Source organism: Gobius niger (genome assembly GCF_951799975.1).
Source record: "Gobius niger genome assembly, chromosome: 3".
NCBI lineage: Eukaryota > Metazoa > Chordata > Actinopteri > Gobiiformes > Gobiidae > Gobius > Gobius niger.
Window position 1 is genome coordinate 43,550,619 of NC_136854.1, and position 22,816 is coordinate 43,573,434.

Consider the following 22,816-nt stretch of genomic DNA (forward strand, 5'->3'; position numbering starts at 1 on the left):
TTCAGAAGGACATTAAGATCAAGTTGCCATTTTGTCTTTGATGCCATGGTTTGTTTACAAAAGTAGGAAGTAGGAAATTGAATGAAGTTTAAATAATTCAAGTTGGTCTTTGACGCTGTCACTTATGTTTTACTAATGTTTTATTCAAATAAGAGTTTCTTCCAGTTCAATCTGAGTATAAATAATACTGTGTGACCTGTTTGTTTGTTTTAATGCATGTAAATATATTTCTTCTGTTTGTTTTCTAATAAAGAGTTTTGTTCCTAGAATCTCTGACCTCTCTGTGCTTCTTTCCTCTACAGTCATTTACCGATCAATAGCCGTATTTTTCCCTATAGCAAAACACAGGATCACAAAGTTGTTTTATTCAGGCCTAAAGCTCATACAGAACTTTTCACCTTTGAGCAATTAAAGAAACAAACAACAACGGAAAACATTTAAAATTTCATAAAATGAGCCAAATGATAAACGATACATAATATACAGTTGTTTTGTGACCTTCCAAACGGCAAAAACTGACTGTCCTTCGTCAACTAATATTCACAAACTAGAAAAAATCAATCAACATACAATTATTAAAGCTTTATTTGTTTTATTTGTTAATAAATACCCAAATGTAAAAGCTTATCGACTGGAGAGCAATTTTTTTGTGTTTTTATTGCCTTTTTTTTGTCACTTTTTGTGGCTTTTTTTGTTGTTGAAGCTTTTAGATTTGGGTAAAGCCAAACAGGAGAAAATGTGCTCAGTTCAGGCGAGGGTTAAAAGGTTAAGTTAGAGCGTTGTATATGTTTTTGTTTCAGTCTATGGTTAATTTCTATCCACACGAGCAAACAAACAAACACTGGCATAAAGTTTACGGTCTCCTCTGTCGGCACTGAAGACTCAGGTCTATTCTCTTTAAATTAAATATGTAGAGAAAAAGTAGAGTCACTGCTTAAATCTCTTAACATGAATGTTATCGGGTTGTTTTGATCATAATTTAAACATTTTTTGGCTTATTTAAAGCTTATTCAACACCATTTTTCACATATTTTCCAAGTCTAAGTTGTATTTGTGTCGCGGCCTGACATCCCAGCGCTCTCAACGCCAAACCAGGCCCAAATATGAACCTCTTAAAGGGGGGGGTATTCTGCAAAATGGACTTTTTCAAGCTTTCCATCATGTTATTCTGTCACTCCCTCATTAAAAACATGGCTGAAGTGTTGCCTTGGCACATTCACGTATTTCTGAGTAATCTGTAAAAACTCTGATGGCGGCCATTTTAGGGATAGGTTTGCCTGAGTCCTCCTAGGAACGCCCCCACCTCCTGGAGACGCCTCCGAGCTTTGGTCACCAGCCGAGTAACCAACCACTGCTCCTCAGCAGAACCCCCTCCCCACTGATGCCACAGACAGCGTGTGGAGGGGGCGTGTCTAAAGGCTCAGAGGTTCTTAAAGAGACAGAGGCCTATTTCAAGACATTCACTACAGCCATTCAACTCTTTTTTTTTTCAACTCACTGTCTTTTTTTTTAAAATCTTGTTTTTTGTCACATTTTTGTCATTTTTTAGTCACTTTTTTTGTCTTTTTTTGTCATTTTTTAGTCATTTCTTTTGTCTTTTTTTGTCATTTTTTTGTACATTTTTTGTCACTTTTTTGGTCTTTTTTGTGATTTTTTGTGTGATTTTTTTTGTGATTTTTTTTGTGATTTTTTGTCAATTTTTTGTCATTTTTTTTGTCATTTTTTCTATCATTTTTTTGGTCATTTTTTCTGTCATTTTTTTCTGTCATTTTTTCCGTCATTTTTTGTCGTGTGGAGGGGGCGTGTCTAAAGGCTCAGAGGTTCTTAAAGAGACAGAGGCCTATTTCAAGACATTCACTGCAGCCATTTTGAGAGAGACATTTTATACAAGGCAGTTATTCTAATTTACTGCATTTACAGACCAACAGAAGGTTTGTCATCATTGTAGTGATATATAGACTGGTGCTATGTGACTGGGAAAAGCAGAACACCCCCTCTTTAATGGAGTTTACAGCATCTATAGGCCAGACCTACAAAACTGATCACAACGTTTTTGTTGTGTTGTCGCCGCGTTTAGTTTAGTTTATTTGTTTGTTTGTTTGAGCAGTATACATGAGCGCCGACCCCCAAATTCAGAGCAATAAAAAAAAAACATCTCTCAATAGTTTACGTCACATTTTTATAGCATTTTTTGTCGTGTTTTTCTTCATCACTTTCTTTCCTCGCCGTCACTTTTTTGTTGTATTTTTATCCTTGTTTTTTGTTGCTGTTTTGACTTTGACTTTGTTAAAGAAGCTTTTAGATTTGAGTAAAGCCAAACTGGAGAAAATGCACTCGGTTAAGGTGAAGGGTAAGAGGTTAATTCTACTTAACTACTACTAAGTGATTTTGCTTTGAAATAAGTAAAAAAGTACTGAGTTTGAGTGAAAAAGGTTGAGAAGTTAAATTATTGTGATGTAACTACACACAAAATACATCTTTTTATGCATCTAAATTAAGAATTTTCCCTTAAAGATTTACTTACAGTGACACGAGTTACTGTTCTTACAGATACTCAATTTCAATATTACTCAAGTAGATGTAAAAAGTACTTCCAAAAGTACTTCAAAAAGTTACTCAATGTATCTGAGTACTGCACGCCTCTGTATTTAGGTTTATATAAGTTATTCAATCAACATAAGATACCTTTAATGCAGGGGTTCTCAACCTGGGGGTCGCGAGACAAATTTGGGGGGGTCGCCAAAGCATATAGATGAAAATGTATATTTTAATATTATTATGATGGTGTTACTATTATACTATTATATTATACCAGGGTGCCATTATTTATTCTAAATTTGATTCATTTTATTTTAGCCATTGTTTTGTCTTTGTTTTTTTTAGAATTATACAGGTTTAACCCCTTAACTCCCGCCTGAACCGAGCACATTTTCTCCAGTTTGGCTTTACCCCAATCCAAAAGCTTCTGGAAAAAAAGCTGTGAAAATAGTAAGAAAACTGAGACGAAAACAATGATGGAAATGTGACAAAATTTGATAAAAAATTGACGGAAAAATTAAAAAAAAAATGTGACAAAAAATGGACGAAAAAATGACAAAAATGTCACAAAAAAGTGAGAAAACATTGGCAAAAAAATGACGAAATTTTTTTGAAAAAGAGGCAAAAATTGACAAAAAAAGTGACAAAAAATTGAGAAACTGAAGCAAAAATGAACGAAAAAATGACAAAAATGTGACAAAAAAGTGACGAAAAATTTGTGAAAAAGTGGCAAAAATGTCACAAGAAATTGACCAAAAATTGATAAACTGAAGAAAAAATGTGACAAAAAATGTGACAAAAAATGTGACAAAAAATGGACGAAAAAATGACAAAAATATAACAAAAAAGTGAGAAAACATTGGCAAAAAAATGACAAAAAATGTGTGAAAAAGTGGCAAAAATGTCACAAGAAATTGACAAAAAAGTGACAAAAAGTTTACGAAAAAAGTTACAAAAATGAGTTGGGAAAAAAAATCTGTTGACGTGAGGAAAAATATCCTCCCCCCCTATCCTTCCCATGGTCTGACCCAGGCGGGGGTCACAATCCTAATGAACTGTTATAAAGGGGGTCGCGGCTCCAAAAGGTTGAGAACCACTGCGTTTAATGTATTATAATGATGTGTTTGCACCTTCTTTACCTCGTTCTTCTTTGATTGCACATTTTCTGACTCTTTGCGCCCCCTTGTGTCCTGAAGAGCTGCTGCAACAAGTGACTCTATTGTGAGATCAATAAAGTCTTATCTAATATCATCTTCTCTCATAGGTTTTCTTATACGTCTCTAAACTTGGCCTGATCCATGGTTATTGCAGCTCTTTATGGATTTTTGTCACTTTTTGCTGGATTTTTGTCTTTTTTTTATGGATTTTTGTCACTTTTTGCTGGATTTTTGTCTTTTGTTTATGGATTTTTGTCTTTTTTTTATGGATTTTTGTCACTTTTTTGATGGATTTTTGTCTTTTTTTATGAATTTTTGTCTTTTTTTTATGGATTTTTGTCACTTTTTTGTCACTTTTTTGCTGGATTTTTGTCACTTTTTTGATGGATTTTTGTCTTTTTTTGATGGATTTTTGTCACTTTTTTGATGGATTTTTGTCTTTTTTTGATGGATTTTTGTCTTTTTTTTGCTGGATTTTTGTCACTTTTTTGATGGATTTTTGTCTTTTTTTGATGGATTTTTGTCTTTTTTTTTGAATTTTTGTCTTTTTTTTATGGATTTTTGTCACTTTTTTGTCACTTTTTTGCTGGATTTTTGTCACTTTTTTGATGGATTTTTGTCTTTTTTTGATGGATTTTTGTCACTTTTTTGATGGATTTTTGTCACTTTTTTGATGGATTTTTGTCACTTTTTTGATGGATTTTTGTCACTTTTTTGATGGATTTTTGTCTTTTTTTGATGGATTTTTGTCACTTTTTTGATGGATTTTTGTCACTTTTTTGATGGATTTTTGTCTTTTTTTGATGGATTTTTGTCACTTTTTTGATGGATTTTTGTCACTTTTTTGATGGATTTTTGTCACTTTTTTGATGGATTTTTGTCACTTTTTTGCTGGATTTTTGTCTTTTTTTGCTGGATTTTTGTCTTTTTTTTGATGGATTTTTGTCACTTTTTTGATGGATTTTTGTCTTTTTTTGCTGGATTTTTGTCTTTTTTTGCTGGATTTTTGTCACTTTTTTGATGGATTTTTGTCTTTTTTTGCTGGATTTTTGTCACTTTTTTGATGGATTTTTGTCTTTTTTTGATGGATTTTTGTCTTTTTTTGCTGGATTTTTGTCTTTTTTTGATGGATTTTTGTCACTTTTTTGATGGATTTTTGTCTTTTTTTGATGGATTTTTGTCTTTTTTTTGATGAATTTTTGTCACTTTTTTGATGGATTTTTGTCTTTTTTTGCTGGATTTTTGTCTTTTTTTGCTGGATTTTTGTCACTTTTTTGATGGATTTTTGTCTTTTTTTGATGGATTTTTGTCTTTTTTTGCTGGATTTTTGTCACTTTTTTGATGGATTTTTGTCTTTTTTTGCTGGATTTTTGTCTTTTTTTGCTGGATTTTTGTCCTTTTTTTTAATGGATTTTTGTCTTTTTTTTGCTGGATTTTTGTCACTTTTTTGATGGATTTTTGTCTTTTTTTTGCTGGATTTTTGTCTTTTTTTTGCTGGATTTTTGTCACTTTTTGCTGGATTTTTGTCTTTTTTTTAATCTAAACTTGGCCTGATCCACGGTTATTGCAGCTCTTCACTCTGAAGCTGACAGCAGAATAAAAAGTGCTGGTTTGTTTTGCAGATCCACCACCTGAGTCTGATCGGAGGCACTGACGTCCGGGACACGGTGTTCAGGATCATGAAGAGAGTCGTGTCTCACTCTCTGGCCACGAGGACCAACTGGAGGGGAATCAACGGGAAAAGCCCCTTCGCCTCGCTGCAGCTCAAAGACGTCATCATCGGTGAGTCTGACCTTCATCATCACCGGTGAGTCTGACCTTCATCATCGGTGAGTCTGACCCTCATCATCACCGGTGAGTCTGACCTTCATCACCAGAGAGTCTGACCCTCCCACACTCACCATCTATGTCCACAAATCTCCTCGATACCTGAAGTCATTTATATCAAGACAAGCTGGAAAATAGTAACAAAAGGCATGTTACACCTAATTTCCAGCACATTTACTACTTGAAATGGCCTGTGTTCAAGTTTTAGGGCCTCAAATCTGATATTTAAATAAAAGAATACGTAAATAACACTGTTGCTTATTTGCTTTTGTATGTGGTAAGTAACGTTTATTTATGTAGCGCCTTTCAGACAGTAAAGAGTAAAGTAAAAATACGAATGATTTGCACCAGATACGGCGCAGTCACAAAACGCCCTGGTCATAAAACAACCACAATCCACTGCAGTTGTTGAATATGCATTTCTGTCATTATAAACCTTGTCTTTTTTTATTTTAACAATGAATAGATGGTTAGAAATGCACTTTTTTTTTTGCAAAAAGCATTCAAAATATTTTTTAACCATGAAGCCACTTGAGATAGATGAACATTTTCTGGCCACAGACTGACTGATTTGGCTTCTATCTTGAAGTGCCTCAGTATTTGACCACGTGGTTAATTGCTCCCCTCCTGGAACCGCCACCTTAATGTGGTGGTGGGGTTTGAGCACTCGAATGATCCTCAGGGCTCTGTTGTCGGGGGCTTCGTGCCCCTGTAGGGACTCTCATGGCAAACAGGTCCTATAGGTGACGGGTCAGACAAAGATCGGTTCGGAAGCCCCTTATGAGAGACCACCAGGCCTGGTTAGAACCATGAGGCCGTCCTTCCGTGGACCCACCACCTGCAGGAGGAGCTATAAGGGGATGGTGCAATGTGATTTGGGTAGCTCCAACAGCTGCCCCCACGACCCGGCAACGACAAGTAAAAGAAAATGGATGGATGGATGGATGGATGGTTAATTGCTGCATAGACTAGAGGGCCATTTTTCAGTTTTTCTGTGTAGGACCCATCTTTGTGAAGCTACAACTCAAAGACCCTTTATCCGATCGACATCCTGCTTCTCCTACGGCAAAGTCATCTCCTAATAAACTAAAACCTCGAATATGAAGATGATCCCTCGATGCACTTCTTTTCTAGAGCCCCTGACATTCTGGTGAAAAAAATCCGAAATTCAAAAATGGCCGTTTTTAGCAGCCTATAAATCCAAAACCGTACAATATAGAACATTTCTGATGATTGTTCCTGGAAATATGTTTAGTAGACACGGCACAGACCAAATTATAGCCCTGTACATGATTCCATTACGGAGCCACAGATCTTCAAAGGTGCTCACAAACGCAAAAAGCACCCGGGAGCAGACTCCTTGTTTTGCCCTGGTTCGGTCACATTTTGGAAGCGTTTTTGGAGTGTGTTTATTCATTTTTATGGCTTTTTTTTTTTTGCGTTTTAATAGTTTTTTTGTTGTTTTGTTGTCTTGTTTTTTGCCATGTTTATTTCGCTCTTTTCTCACATTTTCATTCTGGTTTTCGTTGCTTTTAGATTTGGGTAAAGCCAAACTGTGCTCGGTTCAGGCTCACCCGTGTCTGATTCTTTCTTGTTTGTTCTCTGTTGTTGTGTTTCCGCAGCCGCCGTGTGGAAAAACCCGATGGCCCCGACGGCTTCGGCCTGTGAGGTGGAGAAGTACATGAAGAGGTGGCTGCAGATGGCGATGGATCGAGAGGGAGGCCGGAGACGCCGAGCCAAGCCACAAGACTAAAGCCCCGGTTTGGATCCGGTTACTGTTCGTTAAAGAACGTGTCTCAACTCCCGCCTGAACCGAGCACATTTTCTCCAGCTTTACCCCAATCCAAAAGCTCCCAGAAAAATGGTGTGAAAATAGCGACAGAACTGAGACAAGGATGAAATGTGAAAAAAGTGAGAAAAAATGTACGAAAAAGTGACAAAAAATTTACAAAAAAGTGAGAAAAATTTGACAAAAAATGGACAAAAAAGTGATAAGAATTTGACAAAAAAATTGCGAATAATTTGACAAAAAGGTGACAAAAAATGGACCAAAAGAATCAAAAAAATTGAGAAAAAACGGACGAAAAAGTGACAAAAAAGTGACAAAAAAATGGACCAAAAGAATCAAAAAAATTGAGAAAAAACGGACGAAAATTGAGAAAAAATTGACAAAAATTTGACAAAAAATTGAGAAAAAATGGACGAAAAAGTGACAAAAAATTGACAAAAAGAATCAAAAAAATTGAGAAAAATTTGACAAAAATGGACGAAAATTTGAGAAAATATGCACGAAAAAGTGATAAGAATTTGACAAAAAAAATGCGAATAATTTGACAAAAAATGGACCAAAAGAAGCAAAAAATTGAGAAAAAACGGACGAAAAAGTGACAAAAAAATGACAAAAAAGTGACAAAAAAATGGACCAAAAGAATCAAAAAAATTGACAAAAATTTGACAAAAATTGACAAAAAATTGACAAAAAATGGACGAAAATTTGAGAAAAAATGGACGAAAAAGTGATAAGAATTTGACCAAAAAAAATGCGAAAAAGTGACAAAAAATTGACAAAAAAGTGACAAAAAATGGACCAAAAGAATCAAAAAAATTTGACAAAAATTTGACAAAAATTTGACAAAAAATTGACAAAAATGTGACGAAAATTGGAGAAAAAATGGACGAAAAAGTGATAAGAATTTGACCAAAAATAAGCGAAAAAGTGACAAAAAATTGACCAAAAAATTTACCAAAAAATCAAACAAATTGACGAAAAAGTGACAAAAAAGTCACGAAAATTTGACAAAAATGAGACGACTGCCCAACAAAAAGTGATGAAAAAAAATCTGATGATGTGAGGAAAAAGATCAATTTAGTTTTGTAGATCTTAGCTTTCAAATGAGGCGTTACACTGGCCTACAGGATTTGGGTAAAGCTGGAGAACTGGAGAAAATGCTCTCGGTTCAGGCGGGGGTTAAGAGGTTAAACAGGTAAAGCTGTTATTTGTTCTAATGTAATCCATGTTTATTCCTCTTATTCTCTTCGCGATTCTTTTTTGTTTCTAAAGCTCAAAAGTTTAGGAGATTTTACGTGTGTCTTAGTAGTGTAGGCGAATCAAGCCTTTCAAACATTTCTGTCAATATTTATCGATTAAAAAAAAAGCAGAAATTCTCAGTAACAAAGCAATTTTACTCCAGTGCTGTACTGAAGCAGAGTTCACTTAACTAGTATTTGTATTAGAACTTTTTACTTTCTACTCCGCTACATTTCTATAAAGGCAACAAAAAATGTGTTTTATTCATGTTAAAAGCCTAGTAATCCACACACTATGAACAGTAGGTGGCGCTGTGTATGTTGCCTGAATGTGTCTCAGCTCTTTATCATTTAGACAAAAAAAAGGAAAGAAAAAAATAATAATTTACGTTTATGTTCTGGTTCTATTAAGATTATTACTGTGTAAAAAGTCCTGAATTTCTTAAACATTTTTTCCATATTATTTTGTTGAAATATTTTGTTCATTATTGTTACTTAAAGAGGGGGTATTCTGCTTTTTTCAGTCCCATAGCACCAGTCTATATCACACTACAATGATGACAAACCTTCTGTTGGTCTGTAAATGCAGTAAATTAGAATAACTGCCTTGTATAAAATGTCTCTCTCAAAATGGCTGTAGTGAATGTCTTGAAATAGGCCTCTGTCTCTTTAAGAACCTCTGAGCCTTTAGACACGCCCCCTCCACACGCTGTCTGTGGCATCAGTGGGGAGGGGGTTCTGCTGAGGAGCAGTGGTTGGTTACTCGGCTGGTGACCAAAGCTCGGAGGCGTCTCCAGGAGGTGGGGGCGTTCCTAGGAGGACTCAGGCAAACCTATCCCTAAAATGGCCGCCATCAGCAAAAAATTCAACAAAAATATGACAAAAATTCAAAAAAAATGTGACAAAAATTCAACAAAAAAATGACAAAAATTCAACAAAAATGTGACAAAAATTCAACAAAAATGTGACAAAAATTCAACAAAAATGTGACAAAAATTCAACAAAAAAATGACAAAAATTCAACAAAAAAATGACAAAAATTCAACAAAAATATGACAAAAATTCAACAAAAAAATGACAAATTCAACAAAAATGTGACAAAAATTCAACAAAAAAATGACAAAAATTCAACAAAAATTCAACAAAAATTCAACAAAAATTCAACAAAAATTCAACAAAAAAATGACAAAAATTCAACAAAAATGTGAAAAAAATTCAACAAAAATATGACAAAAATTCAACAAAATGTGACAAAAATTCAACAAAAAAATGACAAAAATTCAACAAAAATGTGACAAAAATTCAACAAAAAAAAGTCAAAAATTCAACAAAAATATGACAAAAATTCAACAAAAAAATGACAAATTCAACAAAAATGTGACAAAAATTCAACAAAAAAATGACAAAAATTCAACAAAAATTCAACAAAAATTCAACAAAAAAATGACAAAAATTCAACAAAAATGTGAAAAAAATTCAACAAAAATGTGACAAAAATTCAACAAAAATGTGACAAAAATTCAACAAAAAAATGACAAAAATTCAACAAAAATGTGACAAAAACCTATCCCTAAAATGGCCGCCATCAGAGTTTTTACAGATTACTCAGAAATACGTGAATGTGCCAAGGCAACAAGTCCATTTTGCATAATACCCCCCTTTAACTTTATTTTTATTCTGAATTTACTTAGACTCATTGAATTAATTGTACGTCTAAGTTGAATTTGTAATCAGTCAATAAATAAATATTTTTTTGAAACCGTTAATGTAACGTCAGAGTTTGTTGGAATGATTTTATAGTAAATGTGAAAAGTATTTGTGTGCAGTATATTCCAGGGATGGGCAAAGTCAGGCCCGGGGGCCAAATCCGGCCCTCCAGCATAGAACTTCTGGCCCTCAACATGAATTTGATGAATATTATTAAGCAAATAATCACATACCTGCTAAAGTCGGGGGAAGATGTTTTTGCTTTGGTGGTTAGTGTGTAAAAACAGTACGTATGAAGGTTAATTTGTGTTTTTATTATCAAGGTGTTTTTTATACACTGAATTTATGTATCTGAATTTTTTGCATCCGTATTTCACCACCATATTGAAAAAAATTCAGCGTATTTTTTTTCGCTGCTGAAAAAAAAATTCAGTGAAAAAAAAAAATTCAGTGGAAAAAAAAAATTCAGTGAAAAAAAAAATTCAGTGTATTTTTTTTCGCTGCTGAAAAAAAAATTCAGTGTATTTTTTTTTTTCACTGAATTTTTTTTTTTCAGCAGCGAAAAAAAATACACTGAATTTTTTTTTTCACTGAATTTTTTTTTTCAGCAGCGAAAAAAAATACGCTGAATTTTTTTCAATATGGTGGTAAAATACGGATGCAAAAAATTCAGGTACATAAATTCAGTGTATAAAAAACACCTTGATAATAAAAACACAAATTAACCTTCATAGTACCTTATAAACACAAAATGTTACTCTTCATATACATTTTGCATTTAAAAAATCGACTTTTTTCATGAGAAAATATAGCAAAGATGTACAAAAGTATCCAGCAAAACATAAATGCAGTTCGCAGAAAAAGGCAAAAAGCGCAGCTGTACCGAGAGAGAGGGCGGGTGCTGCTTGTTTACACGTCAAAGCATTTTAGAGAATGCTTTGTGGGAAATGCCTCTCACAAGAAAATAAATAAATAAATTGATGAATAAATAAATAAATATAACAAACACATGAACGAATGAATAAATAAAAACATATAAAAGTGTGTGGAATGTGATGCTGTTCCTCCGTCCTCCGTCAGGGGCAGCCGTGGGCGCTCGTCGGGGCAGCCGTGGGCGCTCGTCAGGGCTGCGCCGCCGTAGAAGAAGAAGCGTTGTTGTTAGCCTTGTGATGCTAGTGTCTGAGCTAAAGCCTCGGAGCCACAGTCGGTAAAAATGTCGCTGAAAAGCCAGGCGCTGCGGGATCTGGTGGTGGAGAGACTCGCCGTGGCGGCAGACGAGATCTTTGCGCTTTTTGAACGAACTTTTGCGGAATACGAGGAGGAGTTTCTGCGATCCAGGTTACTCCAGCAGCCTCGTGCAGAGCTAACAGGTACCAGTGTCTGTGTTCATCATATACAACTGAGTGTTGGAATATATGCGGGTTTGACTTGTTTGTATTGTTTGTATAATCATTCATTTTGTTCTTTGATTCCCTGTGTCAAAGCCTCGCGTGGTTGAAAATGTATAACCTTTACTTCCGGTTTTTAATCTGGGGGCTATATCTGGCTAACATTAATACATGCCACTTTTTATGCATTTTCACACCCAGGAATCAGCATTTATTATCAATTTTAGTTCTATTTATTTTATTTATTGAGGAAGATCCACAATTTTCTTTCCTTAACCTCTTACGACCCGCCTAAACCGAATGTGTAGCACCTCATTTGAAAGCTCAGACCCACAAAACGGATCTTTTTCCTCGCGTTGTTGCTGTGTTGTGTCACCTTTTTTATGTTTTTCTTTTTGTCACATTTTTGTTGAATTTTTGTCACATTTTTGTTGAATTTTTGTCACATTTTTGTTGAATTTTTGTCACTTTTTTGTTGAATTTTTGTCACATTTTTGTTGAATTTTTGTAGATTTTTTGTCATATTTTTGTAGATTTTTTGTCATATTTTTGTTGAATTTTTGCCACTTTTTTGTCACATTTTTGCCACATTTTTGTCACATTTTTGCCACATTTTTGTTGAATTTTTGCCACATTTTTGTTGAATTTTTGTCACATTTTTGTTGAATTTTTGTCACATTTTTGTTGATTTTTTGTCATTTTTTTGTTGAATTTTAGTTGAATTTTTGTCATATTTTTGTTGAATTTTTGTCACATTTTTGTTGAATTTTTGTCACATTTTTGTTGAATTTTTGTCACTTTTTTGTTGAATTTTTGTCACATTTTTGTTGAATTTTTGTAGATTTTTTGTCATATTTTTGTAGATTTTTTGTCACATTTTTGTTGAATTTTTGTCATTTTTTTCTTGAATTTTTGTCACATTTTTGTTGAATTTTTGTCATTTTTTTCTTGAATTTTTGTCACATTTTTGTTGAATTTTCGTCATTTTTTTGTCACATTTTTGTCACTTTTTGGTTGAATTTTTGTCACATTTTTGTTGAATTTTTGCCACATTTTTGTTGAATTTTCACATTTTTGTTGAATTTTTGCCACATTTTTGTCACATTTTTGCCACATTTTTGTTGAATTTTTGCCACATTTTTGTCACATTTTTGTTGAATTTTTGTCACATTTTTGTCACATTTTTGTTGAATTTTTGTCACATTTTTGTCACATTTTTGTTGAATTTTTGTCACATTTTTGTTGAATTTTTGTCACATTTTTGTTGAATTTTTGTCACATTTTTGTTGAATTTTTGTCACTTTTTGTTGAATTTTTGTCACATTTTTGTTGAATTTTTGTCACATTTTTGTGGCTTTTTTGGTGCTTCTTTCCCCAAGAAGCTTTTTGATTCGGGTAAAGCCAAACTGGAGAAAATGGGATCCGTTCAGGTGGGAGTGAAGAGGTTAAATTACACACGACAGGTCTTAATGCTTTTGAAAATATGACTCATGTAGCTGCAAGTGCATCAGTTGTTCGGCAGAAAGGTTATTTTTATCTGATTGTTTAATCTGCTGACAGGAAGTGACATAGATAAAAGGTAAAGTCCTGCAGCAGTTTGACTCACTTCCCATTTACTTAACATGGTCGGCACGGCAACAGTTTATAATTGTTTGCCTTCATCGATGTCACTTCCTGTGGGTGTCCAATAAGGAAGTGAAACTATAAACATCACATTTAAGATGACTGGATGTGTACAATGTTATCTGGCTGAGAATATCCACACGTTTGCTTTATAAGTGTCAGTAAGAGACTGATCAAACAGGAGAATCTATTGGAGAATTATGTTGGAAAATCCCTAAAGCTGCTCTAAGAGATCCCGTTTTAAATGTCTTATCATTTCATCCGGTGCTTTTGCTTCGTTGGAATCCCATGACCGTAATGTTTGTCTCTGTGTCCTCACTTACAGTTATCCAGCCTCTTTCAGTGCCTCCAGACGTCCACCCGAGTCCTGAACCCATCGTAGAGGAGCAAAAACCTTTGGTCAAAAAAGAGCTAGACCCACCTGTGGAGCTCACGGTGTCCGATCTCCCCGTGAAGTCTGAAGAAAATACCGATAAATCCACTTTCCTTCAACGAGAGCAAGTGGAGGAGCGCAGAGAGGAGCCTGTCGGAGAGCTGTGTTCAGGAGAAGAGCCCGGCTGCAGCTCGGATTTACATTCCGACAATAATGAGCGACATTACAGCAGCTCAGAAACGGACGATTCGGACGACTGGGAGCCCGCGACGAAGAGAAAGTCCAAAAGTAGCGAACACGACCCTGATCTGGTTCTTATAGAGGACTCGAACACAGGTATAGACGATGAAAACACGCTTCTGTCTTTCGCCGGCTTTTCTGGCAACACTAACACAATGATTGACCTGCAAAACCAGGGGCTTTTCAATCTCCCAATTTCTCCCACGGAAGCCGACGATAGAGCGTTCAGGGGCTCGGCTTGCGGTAGAGGTTTTGATCAGGAAGCTCAGCTGAGGAGTCACATGCAAACGCACGACGAGATGCCCGTCAGGTGTTTGATTTGCAGCAAAGAGTTCAGTCAGAGGGCTCACCTGAAACGCCACATGCAGACGCACTCGGAGGAGAAGTCCTTCAGCTGTCCGGAGTGCGGCCTGAGGCTCAAGCAGCAGCACAACATGCACCGCCACATTTCGGCCGTTCACAGGCGGGAGAAGCCCCACAACTGTTTGATCTGTCAGAAAGCGTTCGCCCAGAAAAGCGACTTCATCATCCACATGAGGACGCACACGGGGGAGAAGCCGTTTGTCTGTGCGTTCTGCGCCAAAGGCTTTCGCGTCAGGGCCTCGCTCAACAAACACATTCAGAAAACTCACGCAAGCCAGTGAGAAGATGAAGTCAGTGCTTTCACCGTGAGAAGTTGTGAGATATTTGCTGCTTTTATGGACAATTCTTCCACTTTTTAATGTTCGTGAACAGGGGACTCCAACCATAAGCGACTTTTACAAAATAAAAATGTCAGTGAGCTACTTGAGTGATTATATACTTACTTAACCCCTAAACTGCAAAGTCATCTTCCAGTTCTGACATGTGGAAAACCAGCCACAACTCTATACATGCCTTTAAGTCATGTGACTTACGAAGTAGAATTATGCAGCACTACAGCATGTAACATGTCTGAGTAGAGATATATCCTCAGGATATAAATGAAAAACTGATTGGCAGTGGCATTTTGATGTTCTCATAATCATTGCTCAAGAAGAAAACAGTTAAAACACGGCCCCAGAGACGCATGTTTATGCTGCTCAAGACGTTAGCATGCTACTGGTTAGCATGTAGCTTCAACAGCTCAACTCTGACCTTTCCAAGAGAAAGCCCTGAACTAGGGCTGAAACAACTAATCGATTAATCGACAACTAATCGATTACTGAAATAGTTGTCAACTATTTCAGTAATCGATTAATCGTTTTCTAGTAAACACAGACTAAAGTAGAGCAAAAAAGTGAAATTATGTGTTTTGGATGAAAACCTACTTTGTTTTTAAAGTGAGGGTCTGCAGTGTTTTGTACATTGTAAATTTCATAAATATCTGTCTTTGTCTCGTCCAATCAGAAGCAGAATTAGCACAAAGAGCCTCCTGCGAACGTTTACTTTAAGTTTACTCCATCAACATGTCCTGAAGCGGCGCTACTTTAGCTCTATGTGATAAAAAAATTGAAAAAGTACAATTTCCATGCACCTTTCACAGCCAAGCGATTAATCGATTAATCGTAAAAATAATCGGTAGATTAATCGATTACCAAAATAATTGTCAGTTGCAGCCCTGCCCTGAACCAAACTACAATCAACTATCCTTAGATACAACATGTGGCCGAGGTCAGAGCTGAGCTTTGTTCTTGTGTTGAAGCCATTGACAGTTGAGTGATGACAGTCGCTAACCGGTAGCATGCTAACGTCTTGAGCAGCTTAAACACTGACTCAGACAGAGACTCTATTGACATGACAAACTGTAAAAATCACAGAGAAAGGTTTTCTGTTTTCTCTTTGATGAGTTAATTCAGTCTTCAGAGTGAAGCAGATCTTTAGTAAATCCTGCTGTAGCTCCACAGACAGAGCTGCTGTGTGATGTCATTGGAAACACATGTATAAATGCTTGACATTGTTTATTCACTTACAAATGCTGCGTTGCTGCGGTCCAGAGTAGAGCGCCCCCTCACTCGCACCTGGACCTGCTCCTGGGCCGTTTGTATAAAGGAATAGTAACACAAACATGGGGGCCGACCTGTGGGGGCTGCCGGGCTGGAGCACCCAGGCAAAACTTTGGGCACCCTTGTGAATTTCCCCAAATTACAAAATGATTCAATATAGCCTAGCCCGTAAAGCTGCTACTCCATTTCCTGTGAACACACGAGCGTGGGGCGGTTCCAAACATTCATGTACATGTGGCTTGTTTAGCTCCATGGGCAGATCCCCAGGCTCAGAACCACTGGGTTGTAAGATCAATTCTGACCCCATCTCTTTTTCTATTTGACTGGGCGCCCACTGGGAAGAACATGTATCGGTGCGTAGTGGCAGGTGGTGCAAATAACTCGTAAGGGCTCAAAATTACACCAAGAATGGAACTTAGGCCGACTATGTACAGTGGGACATTGAGTCGCCTTGTGTACGAAATGATGTGAAATGTGGTCTGATCTTTATTAAAATCACAAGAATGATTAAACGGTGTCTGCTTAAACTAATACCACCCAAACATTTACATTTTATCATGTTTTTATTGGCCATAACATGTAAACCTTCACAGGACAGGCAGGAATAAGTGAGTGCACCGCCTGAATCTACAGTTTTGTAAAGAGGATGGTCCAAGATTCAAAGTTGTTGCTGCAGAAGAGGAGTCAGCCAGATGTTTAATACAGGGGTTCACTGACTTATTCCACACTGTTGTGAATGTCCAAGGTTTTTCTGCTAAATATCTTGATAAACTTGTGAATGCATTTTTCTATTGATGACCTCAGGTTGTCCAGGCCCTGAGGAAACAAAACTGCCCCTCACCTTGATGCTCCTGCTCCAGGCTTCACGGTGGGGGCAGGGTTCTGATGGCGGTGTTGCTCCATTTATCCTCCACACATGACGTCGTGTGTTCCTCCCAAACTATTCAACTTTGGGTCCGACAGTCCACGGTGTATTCTGCCAGTAGTGCTGTGGAGCATCCAAGAGCTCTTTCACAAAAGTTGAACAGTTTGGGAGGAACACACAAGGTCATGTGAGGAGAAAAATGGATCAGCACCAACATGAGAACCCGACTGAACCGATTCTGGCTCTCACCGCTTCAAAAACACAACTTTCCGTTTTTGTCACTTTTTGGTTGAGTTTTTGTCACATTTTTGTTGAATTTTTGTAATTTTTTGGTTGAGTTTTTGTTACATTTTTGTTACATTTTTGTCACATTTTTGTTGAATTTTTGTAATTTTTTGGTTGAGTTTTTGTCACTTTTTTGTTGAATTTTTGTAATTTTTTGGTTGAGTTTTTGTTACATTTTTGTTACATTTTTGTCACATTTTTGTCACATTTTTTTCACATTTTTGTTGAATTTTTGTTGAATTTTTGTCACATTTTTGTTGAATTTTTGTCACATTTTTGTTGCATTTTTGTCACTTTTTTGTTGAATTTTTGTTGAATTTTTGTTGAATTTTTGTTGAATTTTTGTTGCATTTTTGTTGCATTTTTGTCACATTTTTGTTGCATTTTTGTCACATTTTTGTTGCATTTTTGTCACTTTTTTGTTGAATTTTTATCACATTTTTGTTGCATTTTTGTCACATTTTTGAGGAGAAAAAATGGATCAGCACCAACATCAGAACCGATTCTGGCTCTCACCGCTTCAAAAACACAACTTTCACCAGATAAATCTAAATGAATATATGGGAATGCTGTATATCACAGTGTGAAGCTTAGAACTAGGGGGATTCAATAGCAGAGTTAGTGTTTATCCCTTAATACAGTGAAATACAGAACATTCATTAAAGTGGCTTGATATACAAACTGTTTGGCCAAGATGGTGGAGCTGAAATTTGACCCGTCAGGATTCTGCAGACGTCCTCAGCCTCTTACCCCCCGCCTAAACCAAATGCATTCTGTCCTCTTTTGGCTGTGTAGCACCTCATTTGAAAGCTAAGACCCACAAAAGTGACCTTTTTCCTCGCGTTGTTGCTGTGTTGTGTCACCTTTTGTATGTTTTTTTTTTTTTTTTTTTTTTTTTCCTTTTTTGTCACTTTTTGTTGAATTTTTGTCACATTTTTGTCACATTTTTGTTGCATTTTTGTCACATTTCTGTTGAATTTTTGTTGCATTTTTGTTGAATTTTTGTTGAATTTTTGTCACATTTTTGTTGAATTTTTGTTGCATTTTTGTTGAATTTTTGTCACATTTTTGTCACATTTTTGTTGCATTTTTGTTGCATTTTTGACACATTTTTGTCACTTTTTTGTAGAATTTTTGTCACATTTTTGTCACATTTTTGTCACATTTTTGTAGAATTTTTGTCACATTTTTGTTGAATTTTTGTTGAATTTTTGTTGAATTTTTGTCACATTTTTGTCACATTTTTGTCACATTTTTGTTGAATTTTTGTCACATTTTTGTCACATTTTTGTTGAATTTTTGTTGAATTTTTGTCACATTTTTGTTGAATTTTTGTAGAATTTTTGTCACATTTTTGTTGAATTTTTGTCACATTTTTGTTGAATTTTTGTCACATTTTTGTCACATTTTTGTCACATTTTTGTCACATTTTTGTCACATTTTTGTTACATTTTTGTCACTTTTTTGTCACATCTTTGAGAAGAAAAAATGGATCAGCACCAACATCAAAACCCGACTGAACCCATTCTGGCTCTTACCGCTTCAGAAACACAACTTTCACCAGATAAATCTAAGTGAATATGGGAATGCTGTATATCCCAGTGTGAAGCTTAGAACTGCAGAGTTAGTGTTTATCCCCTTATTATTGATCGCTGTGCAAAACGCTGCAGCTAGCAACAGTATCTAGAGCTAGCGGCAACATGCTAACACTAACGTCAACTAATCAAAACCGAGAGATGAAATAAAATCCAAGTGTGAAGTGGCCAAGTGTTTGTTGTGTTTTATGAAATAATATTGAAGAATAACTGATGTAACATTAGTTATGCACAAGTTGTTTTGATCAGATCAATTTGTACGAGTTATGCGTATTAAAAATAATCCAATATTGTATTTTTGCTGGTATTGGCTCAGATATCCGATGTGCAACAGTAGACTTTAACCTCTTAACCTCCACCCTAACCGAGCACATTTTCTCCAGTTCAGCTTTACCCAAATCTGAACGTTTCTAACAGCCTATAGGCCAGCTCCCCATATGAAAGCTGTAAAATATGATCTAAGTGGACCTTTTTCCTTGCGTTATTGCTGTGTTGTTGACACTTTTTTGTTGCGTTTTCATTCTCGTTTTTGTCTCTTATTTTGTTGCTTTTCTTTTGTGGGCATTTTTTGTCACATTTTTGTCATTTTTTCGTCATTTTTTTAATCAATTTTTTGTTATTTTTTGTCACATTTTTGTTATTTTTTGTCACATTTTTTTGTCATTTTTTTTAATCAATTTTTGGTCATTTTTTGTCACATTTTTGTCATTTTTTCGTAATTTTTTTAATCAATTTTTTTTTTTTTTTTGTCACATTTTAGTTATATTTTGTCACATTTTTTTGTCATTTTTTAATCATTTTTTTGTTATTTTTTGTCACATTTTTGTTATTTTTTGTCACATTTTTTTGTCATTTTTTTGATCAATTTTTTGTCATTTTTTGTCACATTTTTGTCATTTTTTCGTCATTTTTTTGATCAATTTTTTGTTATTTTTTGTCACATTTTTGTTATTTTTTTAATCAATTTTTTGTTATTTTTTGTCACAATTTGTCACTTTTTCATCATCTTATTGTCGGTTCATTTTCATCTAGGTTTTGTCACTATTTTTCCGAGAAGTTCTTATTAGAGTAACACCAAACGTGAGTAAATCTGCTCGGTTCAGGCGGGGGTTAAGAGGTTAAGCCTCACGTTTGGCTCTTATAACCTTCAGTGTGGCTTCAAATGTTTGTAAATGGAATCCCATGACCGTAATGTTTGTCTCTGTGTCCTCACTTACAGTTATCCAGCCTCTTTCAGTGCCTCCAGACGTCCACCCGAGTCCCGAACCCATCGTAGAGGAGCAAAAACCTCTGGTCAAAAAAGAGCTAGACCCACCTGTGGAGCTCACGGTGTCTGATCTCCCCGTGAAGTCTGAAGAAAACACCGATAAATCCACTTTCCTTCAACGAGAGCAAGTGGAGGAGCACAGAGAGGAGCCTGTTGGAGAGCTGTGTTCGGGAGAAGAGCCCGGCTGCAGCTCGGATTTACATTCGGACAATAATGAGCGACATTACAGCAGCTCAGAAACGGACGATTCGGACGACTGGGAGCCCGCGACGAAGAGAAAGTCCAAAAGTAGCGAACACGACCCTGATCTGGTTCTTATAGAGGACTCGAACACAGGTATAGACGATGAAAACACGCTTCTGTCTTTCGCCAGCTTTTCTGGCAACACTAACACAATGATTGACCTGCAAAACCAGGGGCTTTTCAATCTCCCAATTTCTCCCACGGAAGCAGACGATAGAGCGTTCAGGGGCTCGGCTTGCGGTAGAGGTTTTGATCAGGAAGCTCAGCTGAGGAAGCCCGTCAGGTGTTCGATCTGCAGCAAAGAGTTCAGTCAGAGGGCTCACCTGAAGCGCCACATGCAGACGCACTCGGAGGAGAAGTCCTTCAGCTGTCCGGAGTGCGGCCTGAGGCTCAAGCAGCAGCACAACATGCACCGCCACATTTCGGCCGTTCACAGGCGGGAGAAGCCCCACAACTGTTTGATCTGTCAGAAAGCGTTCGCCCAGAAAAGCGACTTCATCATCCACATGAGGACGCACACGGGGGAGAAGCCGTTTGTCTGTGCGTTCTGCGCCAAAGGCTTTCGCGTCAGGGCCTCGCTCAAGCAGCACATAATGAAAACTCACGCAAGCCAGTGAGAAGATGAAGATGTCAGTGCTTTCACCGTGAGAAGTTGTGAGATATTTGCTGCTTTTATGGACAATTCTTCCACTTTTTAATGTTCGTGAACAGGGGACTCCAACCAGAAGCGACTTTTACAAAATAAAAATGTCAGTGAGCTACTTGAGTGATTATATACTTACTTAACCCCTAAACTGCAAAGTGATCTTCAGTTCCTTCTGACATGTGGAAAACCAGCCACAACTCTATACATGCCTTTAAGTCATGTGACTTACGAAGTAGAATTATGCAGCACTACAACATGTAACATGTCTGAGTAGAGATATATCCTCAGGATATAAATGAAAATCACCTGATTGACAGTGGCATTTTTATGTACTCGTAATCATTGCTCAACAAGAAAACAGTTAAAACACGGCCCCAGAGACGCACGTTTATGTGAAGAAACCAGTATATCAGTGTTTATGCTGCTCAAGACGTTAGCATGCTACTAGTTAGCATGTAGCTTCAACAGCTCAGCTCTGACTATTACTAACTATTACCAAAATAGTTGTCAACTATTTCAGTAATCGATTAATCGTTTTCTAGTAAACACAGACTAAAATAGAGCAAAAAAGACATGACAATTATGTATTTTGGATGAAAACCTACTTTGTTTTTAAAGTTCGGGTCTGCAGTGTTTTGTACATTGTAAATTTCTTATCTGTCTTTGTCTCGTCCAATCAGAAAGCAGAATTAGCACAAAGAGCCTCCTACAAACGTTTACTTTAAGTTTACTCCATCAACATGTCCTTAAGCGGCGCCACTTTAGCTTTATGCGATAAAAAAAATTGAAAAAATACAATTTCCATGCACCTTTCACAGCCAAGCGATTAATCAATTAATCGTAAAAATAATCGGTAGATTAATCGATTACCAAAATAATTGTTAGTTGCAGCCCTGCCCTGAACCAAACTACACTCAACTATCCTTAGATACAACATGTGACCGAGGTCAGAGCTGAGCTCTGCTCTCGTGTTGAAGCCATTGACAGTTGCTAACCGGTAGCATGCTAACGTCTTGAGCAGCTTAAACACTAACAGAGACTCTGTTGACATGACAAACTGTAAAAATCACAGAGAAAGGTTTTCTGTTTCCTCTTTGATGCGTTCATTCAGTCTTCAGAGTGAAGCAGATCTTTAGTAAATCCTGCTGTAGCTCCACAGACAGAGCTGCTGCGTGAGGTCATTGGAAACGCATGTATAAATGCTTGACATTGTTTATTCACTTACAAATGCTGCGTTGCTACGGTCCGAAGTAGAGCGTCCCCACACTCGCACCTGAACCTGCTCCTGGCCGTTTGTATAAAGGAATAGTAAACACAAACATGGGGGCCGACCCCGTGGGTGCTGCCGGGCTGGAGCGCCCAGGCAAAACTTTGGGCACCCATGCGAATTTCCCCAAATTACAAAATGATTCAATATAGCCTAACCCGTAAAGCTGCTACTCCATTTCCTGTGAACACACGAGCTCAGGGCGGTTCCAAACATTCATGTACCTGCGGACATGAAAATTGCTCTGCTCGTTTAGCTCCATGGGCAGATCAGGCTCAGAACCACTGGGAAGTAAGATCAAATCTGACCCCATCTCTTTTTCTATTTGACTGGACACCCACTGGGAAGAACATAAATCGGTGCGTAGTGGCAGGTGGTGCAAATAACTCGTAAATTAATCACAAAAGGGCTCAATATTACACCAAGAATGGAGCTTAGGCCGACTATGTACAGTGGGACAGTGAGTTGCCTTGTGTACGAAATGATGTGAAATGTGGTCTGATCTTTATTAAAATCACAAGAATGATTAAACGGTGTCTGCTTAAACTAATACCACCCAAACATTTACATTATATCATATTTTTATTGGCCATAACATGTAAACATTCACAGGACAGGCAGGAATAAGTGAGTGCAGCGCCTGAATCTACAGTTTTGTAAAGAGGATGGTCCCAGATTCAAAGTTGTTGCTGCAGGAGAGGAGTCAGCCAGATGTTTAATACAGGGGTTCACTGACTTATTCCACACTGTTGTGAATGTCCAAGGTTTTTCTGCTGAATATCTTGATAAACTTGTGAATGCAGC

The 22,816-nt window shown here is 36.6% G+C and overlaps 2 protein-coding genes across 2 annotated transcripts in view; both read left to right on the forward strand.

The window, feature by feature from the left end:
• The window catches only part of LOC306961114 (uncharacterized protein), a gene marked incomplete at its 5' end in the record, with an annotated part of 39,174 nt that extends 30,626 nt beyond the window's left edge, over positions 1-8,548 (forward strand). The window contains 3 exons of the mRNA XM_079553730.1: positions 5,318-5,477; positions 7,145-7,315; positions 8,498-8,548. Of these exons, the coding sequence (XP_079409856.1) occupies positions 5,318-5,477; positions 7,145-7,275 (291 nt within the window). The 3' untranslated portion in view covers positions 7,276-7,315; positions 8,498-8,548. The remainder of the gene's footprint in view (positions 1-5,317; positions 5,478-7,144; positions 7,316-8,497) is intronic.
• Positions 8,549-11,394: 2,846 nt separating this feature from the next.
• LOC306961115 (uncharacterized protein) lies at positions 11,395-20,716 on the forward strand (the record flags this gene model as incomplete). The annotated part of the gene is made up of 3 exons (XM_079553731.1): positions 11,395-11,626; positions 13,593-13,976; positions 19,809-20,716. Exons 1-3 carry the CDS (start codon positions 11,470-11,472, stop codon positions 20,714-20,716), a joined length of 1,449 nt encoding a protein of 482 aa, XP_079409857.1. The 5' UTR covers positions 11,395-11,469.
• Positions 20,717-22,816: the final 2,100 nt, after the last annotated feature.